Source organism: Anguilla rostrata, chromosome 10 (assembly GCF_018555375.3).
Source record: "Anguilla rostrata isolate EN2019 chromosome 10, ASM1855537v3, whole genome shotgun sequence".
Classification (NCBI taxonomy): domain Eukaryota; kingdom Metazoa; phylum Chordata; class Actinopteri; order Anguilliformes; family Anguillidae; genus Anguilla; species Anguilla rostrata.
This window is the reverse complement of record NC_057942.1, coordinates 39,410,432-39,422,860: the sequence shown is the minus strand read 5'-3', so window position 1 is coordinate 39,422,860 and position 12,429 is coordinate 39,410,432. Positions and strand designations below refer to the sequence as shown.

General features: G+C 47.8%; 1 protein-coding gene across 1 annotated transcript; it reads right to left on the bottom strand.

Moving 5' to 3' along the window:
• Positions 1–39: 39 nt before the first annotated feature.
• On the bottom strand, positions 40–12,405 carry ercc8 (excision repair cross-complementation group 8). The gene is made up of 13 exons (XM_064297013.1): positions 12,042–12,405; positions 11,338–11,433; positions 10,354–10,455; positions 9,662–9,783; positions 9,150–9,151; positions 7,569–7,650; positions 6,203–6,271; positions 6,010–6,076; positions 5,558–5,661; positions 4,178–4,302; positions 2,316–2,513; positions 1,784–1,882; positions 40–979 (listed from the first exon to the last, which is right to left on the bottom strand). Exons 1-13 carry the CDS (start codon positions 12,116–12,118, stop codon positions 914–916), a joined length of 1,209 nt encoding a protein of 402 aa, XP_064153083.1. The 5' UTR covers positions 12,119–12,405; the 3' UTR covers positions 40–913.
• Positions 12,406–12,429: the final 24 nt, after the last annotated feature.

Sequence of the window (12,429 nt, the reverse complement as noted above, 5' to 3'; positions counted from 1 at the left end):
ATTGGTTGAAAGAAACAGACTTATTGCCTGGCAATGCAATTCATACAGAAAAAAACCTTGATTGAAAACTCCATCATAGTCCCATTACTGGAAATATCAGTAAGGTTTTTTTAAACAATCCATAAGCAACTCTACATTATTATTTAGTAGAAACACAACCATGATCTCATATCTTTATTTTCTTGCATTTATAAAAAACATACATTCAACCTTCATTTTTATGCCATGTTTAGATCAAGATCTAAACACAAAATCATCACAATTTCTCCACCAGGGTGCAGTGTCATTAGAGTGAATACATTTCTTCTGTGGATTTCTGTAAAGACTGGAATATGCCAAAAAAGAAAAAAAAAATTGCATCCCAGATTAGGGAGAGTTTGCAGCCAGTACCCCCTGTACCAGTCCCACACGGGGCGGGGCAGGGCTGCAGTCTTGTTTTTAACTTCCGTCTCCAGTTTCTCTAACCAAGATTTTTGAAGTTCTGTCGTGTTTGTCAGACCGTCTCAAGATGGCGGCTTCCTCCCCCAGCTCAGGAGGCCGCCTTTCCCCCCGCTGCCCAGCTGCGCAGTCGCTGCAGCGGAGGGCTTTGCAGCTGACGCAGCTGCAGAAGGCCGCAGTGACCCAAACGGGCATGCATTCACACACACACACACACACACACACACACACACACACACACGAGTGCGTACGCACACTTCGCCAGCACCATTTTTTTAACACCGTTTTTATTCGCGGTAAAAAAAAAAAAAGCAGCCTGCTGCAGTCATCCGTGCAGTGGAGCCCGGCAGCCAGAGCGTTGCCGTGGCGATGAGTTGTCCCGTCAAGGCTGGGTTGCGTCAGAAGGAGCCTGGCTGGTTTTTTTTTTTTTTGGTTTTTTTTTGGAGGAGTGGGGGAGTTTTAAACGGGAAAGGCCTCAGCCTTCATCGCTGCTCCAGGCGTCTTCAAACGCGCGACTGGCCGCAGGCTGACCTGCACCCTCCTGCGTACAAAATCATTTCAAACAGCCAATGAGAACCCTGCATTCTGACAGACCCGTGTCACTTCCTGTCCTTGGGAGTTAAATAAAGAATGCAAGCCAACTATTTTGTGGTCAATTCCATTTCAGTTCAGACAATTCATGGAAGTTAAATTCATTAAATGAAAAATGCCTGTAACGTTCTATGAGGAATTTTCACTTCATGATTTTAATTTCAGTTCACTGAAACTGAAACTGAACAGATCTCCACCCCGCAGGGCAGTGATTGCCAAAGCAAGGTTAGCGCAGCGTTACGCCAATGTTAGTGCAACGTTAGTGAAGTGTTAATCCTGTGCTTCACCAGAGGCCTCTATCAACGTTGGTCCCCCCCAACAAGAGCTGGGGTGTTGTCACTCGTTTGAATCTATGTAGGACCTCTTCATTGCTCTTATTAGGAGACTCAGGTGAGCTGCAGGTGTATTAGGAGACTCAGGTGAGCTGCAGGTGTATTAGGAGACTCAGGTGAGCTGCAGGTGTATTAGCAGACTCAGGTGAGCTGCAGGTGTATTAGGAGACTCAGGTGAGCTGCAGGTGTATTAGGAGACTCAGGTGAGCTGAAGGTGTATTAGGAGACTCAGGTGAGCTGCAGGTGTATTAGGAGACTCAGGTGAGCTGAAGGTGTATTAGGAGACTCAGGTGAGCTGCAGGTGTATTAGGAGACTCAGGTGAGCTGAAGGTGTATTAGGAGACTCAGGTGAGCTGCAGGTGTATTAGCAGACTCGGGTGAGCTGCAGGTGTTTTGAAATGAAAGACGAGTCCGACACCCACCTGTGCTGCAGCGCCACGCTCCTCATCCTCGATGTCAGGGCAGCGGGGGGAGGGGACCCAGGCCAGGATGTTACAGTCCTTACCGCCACTGTACAGCTCCTGGGGGGGGGGGGCAACATTCAGAAAACAGGTACAGAGTTCACATACCTCCGTTTCCTGAAAGTTAGGCAACAGCACTGAGAGGGAGGTACAGAGGGTAGAAGGATTGGGCTGGGGGGGGGGGCGGTTTCAGGGGTGGAGGGGCTCTGGTGGGGGTTAGGGGAAGGAGGAGTCCATTTCAGGAGGTCAGTTTCAGGGCTGGAGGGGCTCTTGAGCTTAGGGGCAGGGGGGCAGACCCGGGGGGGGGGGGGGGGGGTCAGGGTGAGGGGGGGTCAGTTTCAGGGCTGGAGGGCGTTTTTGGGGTTGTGGGCAGCTTAATTGCTCGCTGGGCATGTGATTGTGCAAGAGCCCAAGGCAAAGGCAGCCCACACTTTTTTGGCCTGCGATGGTGGGGTGGAGGAGGGGTGGGGGGCGGTCCCCTCAGAGCTCTTACCTGGTAGTCGGGGTGGAAGACGCAGCAGTTGACGTTGTTGTAGTGGCCCCTCAGGGTGGTGACCCGTTCGCCGGTGTGGAGGGCGTACACCGCCACCGAGCTCCCGCACGGCACGAAGGCGAACTCCGTGCTGCAGCCCTGCGACACCGCCACCTGCAGGCCCTTGCGGCTATCGTTCTCCACCTTCCCATAATTCACCTGGAATGAGCAGCAGGCCGGCACTTAGTTCAGAGCGCTAACACACAGCTGCACTATTTCAGTACACAGGACTCACACGTGACTACAGTATCTCAGCTTAAAGAGCTAGCACATGCCTACAGTATCTCAGCTTAAAGCGCTAGCACATGCCTACACTATCTCAGCTTAAAGCGCTAGCACATGCCTACACTATCTCAGCTTAAAGCGCTAGCACATGCCTACACTATCTCAGCTTAAAGCGCTAACACATGCCTACAGTATCTCAGCTTAAAGCGCTAGCACATGCCTACACTATCTCAGTGCAAAGCGCTAACACATGCCTACACTATCTCAGCTTAAAGCGCTAGCACATGCCTACACTATCTCAGCTTAAAGCGCTAGCACATGCCTACACTATCTCAGCTTAAAGCGCTAGCACATGCCTACACTATCTCAGCTTAAAGCGCTAGCACATGCCTACACTATCTCAGCTTATAGTGCTAGCACATGCCTACACTATCTCAGCTTAAAGCGCTAGCACACGCCTACACTATCTCAGCTCAAAGCGCTAGCACATGCCTACACTATCTCAGCTTAAAGCGCTAGCACATGCCTACACTATCTCAGCTTAAAGCGCTAGCACATGCCTACACTCTCAGCTTAAAGCGCTAACACATGCCTACAGTATCTCAGCTTAAAGCGCTAGCACATGCCTACACTATCTCAGTGCAAAGCGCTAGCACATGCCTACACTATCTCAGCTTAAAGCGCTAGCACATGCCTACACTATCTCAGCTCAAAGCGCTAGCACATGCCTACAGTATCTCAGCTTAAAGCGCTAGCACATGCCTACACTATCTCAGCTTAAAGCGCTAGCACACGCCTACACTATCTCAGCTTAAAGCGCTAGCACATGCCTACAGTATCTCAGCTTAAAGCGCTAGCACACGCCTACACTATCTCAGCTTAAAGCGCTAGCACACGCCTACAGTATCTCAGCTTAAAGCGCTAGCACATGCCTACAGTATCTCAGCTTAAAGCGCTAGCACATGCCTACACTATCTCAGCTTAAAGCGCTAGCACATGCCTACACTATCTCAGCTTAAAGCGCTAGCACATGCCTACACTATCTCAGCTTAAAGCGCTAGCACATGCCTACAGTATCTCAGCTTAAAGCGCTAGCACATGCCTACAGTATCTCAGCTTAAAGCGCTAGCACATGCCTACAGTATCTCAGCTTAAAGCGCTAGCACATGCCTACACTATCTCAGTGCAAAGCGCTAGCACATGCCTACACTATCTCAGTGCAAAGCGCTAGCACATGCCTACACTATCTCAGTGCAAAGCGCTAGCACATGCCTACACTATCTCAGTGCAAAGCGCTAGCACATGCCTACACTATCTCAGTGTAAAGCGCTAGCACATGCCTACAGTATCTCAGTGCAAAGCGCTAGCACATGCCTACAGTATCTCAGTGCAAAGCGCTAGCACATGCCTACAGTATCTCAGCTTAAAGCGCTAGCACACGGCTACCGTTTCAGGGATCAGAGTCACGCCCATGCGTACGGCAATACCGCCGCACACTAACACATGACTACGGCATCTCAGTTCAGGTGCGGGTGTGTCTCAGGGGCAGCGGCTGATTAAAGGGTCTGTTCAGCATGCTGCAGTGCGGGGCGCAGTACCAGCGTGTTGGCCCCGGTGGCGCTGTTCCACAGGCGCATGCGGTCGTCGGTGCCGGTGCTGAGCAGGTGCAGCCCGTCGGGCGCGAAGCGCAGCCCGTTCACCCGCCCGTTGTGCGCCGTGTTCACTGAAACGAAAACAGGAAATGACATCACGCCTATTAAACTCCGCCCAGCACCCAGACAGGAAATGACATACACACCTATTAAAACCCCGCCCAACACCAAAACAGGAAATTACATACACACCTATTAAACCCCGCCCAACACCCAGACAGGAAATGACAACACACCTATTAAACCCCGCCCAACACCCAGACAGGAAATGACAACACGCCTATTAAACCCCGCCTAGCAACCAGACAGGAAATGACATACACACATATTAAATCCCGCCCCAGCACCCAGACAGGAAATGACAACACGACTATTAAACTCGCTCGGCCTGTCGCCTACACACACTTCTCTAATTCACTCTGGAACAGCGTCTGCTAAACCCCTGAATGTGGATGTAAAATGGCCTCATCGCACTAGTCACAACAATAACAAAGTCAATCGCTGATTATCCATCAGAATCTCACTCACACTCACTAACGCTTCTGCCAGTGTCTACACTGCCACAGCAGCAGGACGTTTTCTTGCATTCATTCCCCCCCCATTCTTTGTGCTTTCATACAAGCTCCACAAATTCACCTGTGGTCCAGCACAGTGGTCATCACCACCACCCCACCACATCGGGCCAAGAAATCTGCAAAATCACTCTGGAGCTTCCTGCCACAGCGATATCTCTCTCAGCATGTGATCTTAATGAAACCTGTGTTGCCAAATAGATGTATATCTTAAAAGACATAAATAAAGTGGTGCTGTGACACTGCGCCCTGCTTGTCACCCTTCATCCTTCATCTGTTCTTTTTTTTTGTCATCTCTCTTCACCCTTTCCCCTTCCCTCAAGCTGTTCAGGTGCTGACGGCTCCACAGGCACAGAAGGCGGATCCTGGGCTTGGCTCTGAAGCCCAGAAAGCTCCTCTTGTAGAGAAACTAAACCAACCAATCAGCAACCCCCCTGAAGCTCACACATCTGAAGCGGGGCAGGTTCTAGAACATTCAGCAAAGACTCCAGAACCGTACAGAACACCAGCATTATTCCAGAACAGCCAGCTACCTTCTTCCTAAAGACACTAAGAAGTTTAATTTCGCCTTATCTGCATAATGTAATATTTCACTGTCTTATTTATCCATAATTTATTCAAGAAAAAAGCTACACAGATATAATTTCCAAAAAAGACCCAGCCATAATCTGCATACCAAGCAAAATGCAGAAAATGGAATGGGTTGATTATTATAAATAAAAGCCTGTAATAGAGTTGCTGAAGGTGACCTCACCTGCCTCTGACGAGGCTTTGGACTTCTCCCCGTTGTGCTGGTCCAGAGTGAAAAGGCTTCCAGAGGCCTTCCGTACATCCCATAACCTCACTCTGCTGTCGGCACTAAAACACAAGACCACATCGTCTTAAACTACACTTCCCATCAGCCCCTTCACATCCCATAACCTCACCCTGCTGTCGACACTAAAACACAAAACCATTGTCTTAAACTACACTTCCCATCAGCCCCTTCACATCTCATAATCTCAACCAGCTGCCTGCACTGATACACAACCACATCCTCTTAAACTACGACGATCTCCCATTAGCCCCCTCAACATCCCATAACCGCAACTGACATACCAGCAAAAGACAACATGTGAAACTACACTGCCCATCAGCCCCTGTAGTTCGCTCCCAGTGCAATGTGGGGACCCACTGTACGTGTTGTAATACCGTGTAAGCAGTTACCTGGCTGTAGCTAAGATGTGCTCATGACGAGGAGACCACCTCACCGACAGGATCTCTCCTCTGTGACCTGAGGAGGAAGAATAATCATCACCCTTGTCGTCACCACCCAGAAAAGCACTTGCAAAATGGAAATCGGAACGCTCGTCCCGTGGAACCCTCACCCCATGGAACCCTTGTCCCGTGGAACACTCACCCTGCAGAATGTGGCTGCGGCCTCCAGACTTGAGATCACAGAGCTGGACTTTGGGGTCTTCTGTGCCAACTGAGAAGAGAGAACATTCCACAGACAGGAGAAAGAGAAAGAGAAAGAGAGAGGGATGGAACAAAAGAGAGCAACGAGAGAAGGCCAGAGCGAGAGAGAACGAAAGAGGAGGCAGCAAAAAGAAATGGAAAGAGTAAGTAAAAGAGGAATAGCAGGTAAAGTCAGAGGGAGAGAAAGGTGAATCAAACCATTATGCTACTATGCTTGATCCCATTTAAATGTACCCTTAGGCATTCAGTAGATGGTCTTTTTTACATTTCTGAATAGATATCAACAGTCCCAAACTCTCAGAGGCCTGAGGGTTTCATGGGTTCATGTAATAATCAGGAATTTAAATATATCTCAGAAATAACCATAAATAAAACCAGCACCAAAAGCCCCAACATCAATGCAGTGTGAACTAGAAAGAACACACTCGGCAGAGTGAAGACCTCCACCAAGGCAACAACAATCTCCCCAGTCAGAACTTTGAGACGTGTTTTGCCTGATGGTGGCGCTAGAGGAAGGGTCATGAGGTTACCAAAATCAACAGGTTTCATCTTCTGGTGAACATGAATGAGTACATCAAATTCCATAGCAATCCACCTTTTTTTTTTTTCACACGTCTGCCATGGACAGACCTACAAACAGACAGACGGATGGATGGACAGACACCATTACATAACCTCCTATGCGGAGGCAATAAGAACTGTGTTTCCCTCACGTTTAACCAGTGAATGAAGCATGACTGAGACTACACCTTTAAAAATGTGCAGATTACACACCCAGATTAACCAGAGGGTTCCCCCGCCCCCTGATCCTCAGATGATAGATCCCTGTTAAAGAGGATCCCCCTCAAAACCAGGGCAGCGAGACAATGACCAAATCAGCATTCCTCCCGAGCCAGGCTCACGTAAAAACTTGGTTTCATCGAAAGTGTGTAGCTTTTTTTTTTTTCTTCCTCCCCCCCCCCACCCCTCTCTTAGTGTGTGTCTTTGTTTGACACATTCCTTCACTGCAGAGGACTCTGGGTGTTTCTGTCGGATGGAAGTATGCACAACCTGTCGATCCAGCTTTCAGGGAAGGAGGAGAGAACATTCCCTCCCTATCTTTACGACACCTCTCTCCCCCTCTTTATCGATCCCTGTCCCTCTCCCTCCCTCCCTCCCTCCCTCCAAGTGCTTGAGCTTGCTGGATTATGATAATAGTTAACAATGTTACAGTGTATGTTTAATTAAAATAACAGCGTTAGCTGAACTCTGCCTGATTAATGTTGTGGGCGGAGCCTGAGGGAGAGGGGAGGCGGAGCTATGCACACCTGCAATGAGGCTGTGTTTCCTAGCGATGGGAGACATGTGGTGGCAGTACACGTTTCCCTGGAACTGGAACACCTCCGCCGGCTGAGAACACAAACGGGCAGAAGGAAAAGACACAGTGATGTTTTTTTTTTGTTTTTTTTTTTTACACTTCATTTCTCATAACATTTCAGATCTCATAACAGAAACACATTCCCAGGCAGCCATATCCTCATTCCAAAGTTCCATCTGAACAACACCATCTACAGAAATAGTTGTGACCTCCATTGCCAGTAGGGGGGGGGGGGGCAGAGGAGCACCGTCCGTCTGTCAGTCAGCTTGCCAGTCTGGGATGAGTAAGAGAGTGACGGACAGACTTGGCCTCAACATGCAGAAATTATGAAACAAAGCAGACAGGACCGGATTTTTTACGGTTACCCAGACAACTCACAGGGAACACAAAACCACGCAGGTTGATGCGGTGTGGCGTAAGCCGTAAGGTGGACGACTTTTAAGCCATACACAAATCTCGCATGGTCAGGTGTTCGATTCCCTGCTGAGGCTCTTTCTGTACTGTGACCCCACCTGTAACCCTCTCTGCTTTCACTCTGTGTGAATAAAGTAAAGAAGTTTTTTTTTTTAATGCATAAAGAGTCTGGCCTCCTTTTTAAAAATAAGGTGCACACTCCACTCACTGTAAATCTTGCTCAACTCTGTGAAAATCCTCCTGTATTTTTTTTTCCAAAGAAAAAAAAACACACACTTCTCACATCCAACAGTTGTCTGCGGCTGTCATTTGCGAATGATGAAGGCCTTCAGTGGTCCCTGTGTGCTCAGGGACAGAAACACACAGATGCTCTCTCCACTCCAATCCAATAAACATTCAACTGAGCTTTCTATAAACCCCAGAACGAGGGCGGACGTGCAGCGGCTCGTGAACGCGTGTTCGACAGCAACCCCCCCCCCCCCTTCGCTTCCGCAAACCGCTCGCTAAAAGGGAAAGCTTGGCGCCGGCTCCCAAGGAGAGGGAATCTGACCCGGATTCGAGAGCGAGAGAGAGGGGGAGAGAGAGAGAGGGAGAGAGAGAGAGAGTTCCACAGTAACGCGAATGGCGGGCAGCCGGAGAGAGCAGGCGCGCGCGCACGGGGGGAATAGCGACCGAGCCGGAACGTTACGCAAACGTTCGCCTGAACGCTAGGGCAGCGTCGTGGCCGCACCTGCACGCAGCCCACGCAGACGACGAGGAGCGGAGACGGACGGACGGACGGACGGACCCGCAGGGACAGACAAACTTTGAGCCCTGAGGAACGCGCTTTAATGATTAACCCCTAGCGCACAGAACAGCAGTACTGACTAACACCTTTATTCTCCAGTGCTTTTCACATCAATGAGTTCGCTTCTGCTTCTACATCTGGCAACATTTTACATTCAAGCGCTTGTCAATGTGAGACTGTTCACGAAGCATTCTACGCAAATACAAATTGACTTATTATTCTGTAACATTATCACCATGTCCTGGGTTAAAGACACGCACTTCGAAGCGCTGTCTGCTTAACTGGAGTGAAACTGGTAACCCCGGGAGACAGTGCGGTCAGGGCACACACTTCTCACTGTGGAGCGGATACTCCACACAGAGCCAGGAAGCCCCAGGGACAGCCAGTAGCCATTAGCCATTAACCATTAACCCAAATCAGCACCAGATTAGCCGCCCAACACAGCCACTGTTACTATCTGTGGCTTGAGCACAAACGAACAGAGGGATCTATTGTACTACAGAGCATGGACTATGGGAGACAGAGAAAGGGAGAGGGGGAGAGAGTGGAGGAGAGGGGGGGGGTCATATAATCCTTTCATTCTTGAAGCCGCAGCAAAGAGTGACTGGAGAAAGGCAGAGGGATAAATTGACAAGATAGGGATCAAGGGACAAAGAGAGAGAGAGAGAAAGGGTGAGAAAAAAAGTGACAGCGACAAGGGGGGTGAAGTGACAGAGTGGGAGAAAGAAAAGCAGAGAGAGAGAGACCGAGAAAGAGTGAGAGAGGCTGAGCAGAAAGTCTTTAGAGAACTAACACATCAGCAACCCTGAGTCACACGAAGTGCAGTTCTAAAAGAGCGCTACTCAGAGTCTCTGTGTCCCAGACTTTCATCGTTTTGTCAAAGGAGCTGGAGACAAACATTCCAGTATCACGAGGATACCACTGTACCGTCTCTACGCTGAACCTGTGCACATACCGACTGGACCTGAAACACACACACACACACGTGTGCACACACACACACACAAACACACGCACGCACACACACACACACACACACACACGCCCACACACAAACACACGCACGCACACACACAGAGTTAGTATCATCAACATCTAGCACCAAACACACAGTCAATTTCACATCATCAAAAACATTACATTTTACAAATCAGGCCATCACACATACAACAACCCGTATTTTTAGGATAAACATGTTTATAACATTGGTAGAAAAATGACTTGTATTATTTGTGTCGCACTACAGAATTCTGCCCTCTGGTGGAGAGGAGGATTTGCTACCTTTATCAGGGAAGAGGAAGAGGAAGAGGCGGAGCCTTTTTACGTCAAAGGCGTTACATCTTACAATACTTCAGCAGTACCGAAAAATAGTATGAGAGAATATTTCTGCATACTGCCCAACTTGTACTAAAAACTAAACAGTATGTTTAGTGTATGGCCGTATGTGTAGTAGACAGTACATATTCTGAGGACGCAGCAGTTAGGAGACTGTTTCAGACACGGTCAGGTGTTAGCAGAGCACGGTGTTGCTCACCTGCCCACAGTACACAGTGCTTTACAGGTGTACTGAGTCTTCCTGCTGCTGTTCTCCAGGTCGTAGATCACTATCACCCCGTCAGCCCCACCTGACAGCATGCTGCAGGAGGGACAGATGAAAGACGGGTAAGACAGGTAACTACAGACGGGGACAGTGTCCGGTAGGAGGACCCATCCCATTTGGAAGAGATGTGGAATGAAGTTTCTAACTCACAGTGGCCATTTGAGGCCTTGTGGCACTTGTCGGGGTGTTAGCATCGGGGTCCTGGCACATAAACAGGCTCTCTACATCGGACCACCTAATTCCCCCCTAAATCTGATTGGACACACATTCCCTTCGTTAAACGTTCTGATTCACGAGATTGTCACTGTAAACGAGAATTGAGTTCTCAGTTGACATACCTGTTTTTATAAAGGCAAAATAAAAATAATGTCCAATCAGATAAAAAAAAAAAACATTTTAAACTTCCCTGAAAGCTTTGATTGTTTCCAGCTGATATGAATAAAGTTTAACATGTTTACGGAGGACTCTCTCAAGTAATTTGGCCATCATTGCAAAATAGCGACTTAAGCATTTGACAACAGATGTCAGCAACTCAAAACTGAAAACATGAAATGCATTTCTCACAGCAATGCCTGAAGGTGTTCTAACATGTTATTCAGAGTGCTACTCCCTTCGTTTGCCTTTTTGACGCAGATTTAATCTACAACAAACACAGCTGCACTTGTCAAACATGGCAGAACCACATGAGTATAGAAGGCCACCTGTTTATCTTTCTGAATACATTTAAGTCACATCATGATGAACTTAGATGAACCCAGAAGAACTCCTGCTAAACCACATTTCTGGAGGAAGACCTTCTCAACAAGACTCTCTCTCTTTTTTAAATCCTTCTGATGATAAACAATCACCTGTACAATTCACAAGTAAATCGATGCGATCACATCGATTTTAGCAGATAAGTGATATTTATTGACGTACTATCGACCATCGATGACCTCGATGTCAAGAGTGTTGATTCCGTTGCCATGGATGCGGTCCACCTCTCGATCGGAATTTAGCTCAAAGCTAAGAACTCTACGGGAGGAGAAAAACAGATCAGGCACTTTGTTATCAGGTTACAAAGCTGAGTAAAACCATCCTCACCTGAAGCACACCAACCAGAAAACAATTCTCTTGATATGTACATAAAACTACACTGTAATCGTACTGGTCTGATTGGGGCTTTTGTCTCGACACATTGCAGTGTTTTTCGGTGTTTACTGTAGTTACGTGTTGCAGACACGGCTAAACTGGTATGATATCCGACGTGTATTCATTATTTATTTGAACGAACCATGGAGAGCAACCGGAAGATGTAATACGTCTAATTCCATACATACGCTCGCCCTGATCCACAAAGTAGGGAAACAGCGACGCCTAGTGGATGTGGTTTTTTAAAAGCTTTCAGTAAAAAAGGCGAACAAAAACATAGCTGCAAAATGTCTGCGAGAACCTGAAATTGCACGCAGGCTGGTTAACAAGTAGTTAACAAGTCATTTTACAAATACTATACCCCCCTAGATTGAAAAAACTAGCAAGCGATGTAACGTGGAGCAACGATTCAATGTTCAAACGTGAATATACTAGCTAATATTAAGTGGTCAGCAACTCAGTTAACTAATTTACAACTGATGTAATATTACCTCCTCGTCGATTCGGCGCGTCGGAGTCGCAATGGGTCGTCCAGTCCAGTCTGCCTTGCAGACAGAAACCCTAACATTTTGGGGTATGAGCAAGAGATGTGGGGCTACAGATGTGGGTGCACTGAAAGCTAGCTAGTAAGCTAACATCTGACTTGAATAACCAAACCTTTCGTTTGGAGAGATTTGGTTTCCAAACTACACAACAATCGCTTCTTGTGCCTAAGGAACCGCTTTGATCTAGGTTCCAAAACACCGCGGTTTTTGATATCCATAAAGATTTTTTTTAAAACGACCTAGCTAACATTGGAATTATTCTAGAAAGAACATTTTCATCCAGAAGGCGCCGACATGTTTTTCCATAACTTAACGTTTGAACAACGAAACATCT

Excerpts from the sequence above, each read along its gene's own strand:
- ercc8 (XM_064297013.1), bottom strand. The coding sequence starts at position 12,118 with ATGTTAGGGTTTCTGTCTGCAAGGCAGACTGGACTGGACGACCCATTG. Across the intron at positions 4,303-5,557 it reads CAAAGCCTCGTCAGAGGCAG|TGAACACGGCGCACAACGGG; the intron begins GTGAGGTCACCT and ends TTTTCGTTTCAG. Across the intron at positions 980-1,783 it reads AGCGTGGCGCTGCAGCACAG|GAGGGTGCAGGTCAGCCTGC; the intron begins GTGGGTGTCGGA and ends TTTTGTACGCAG.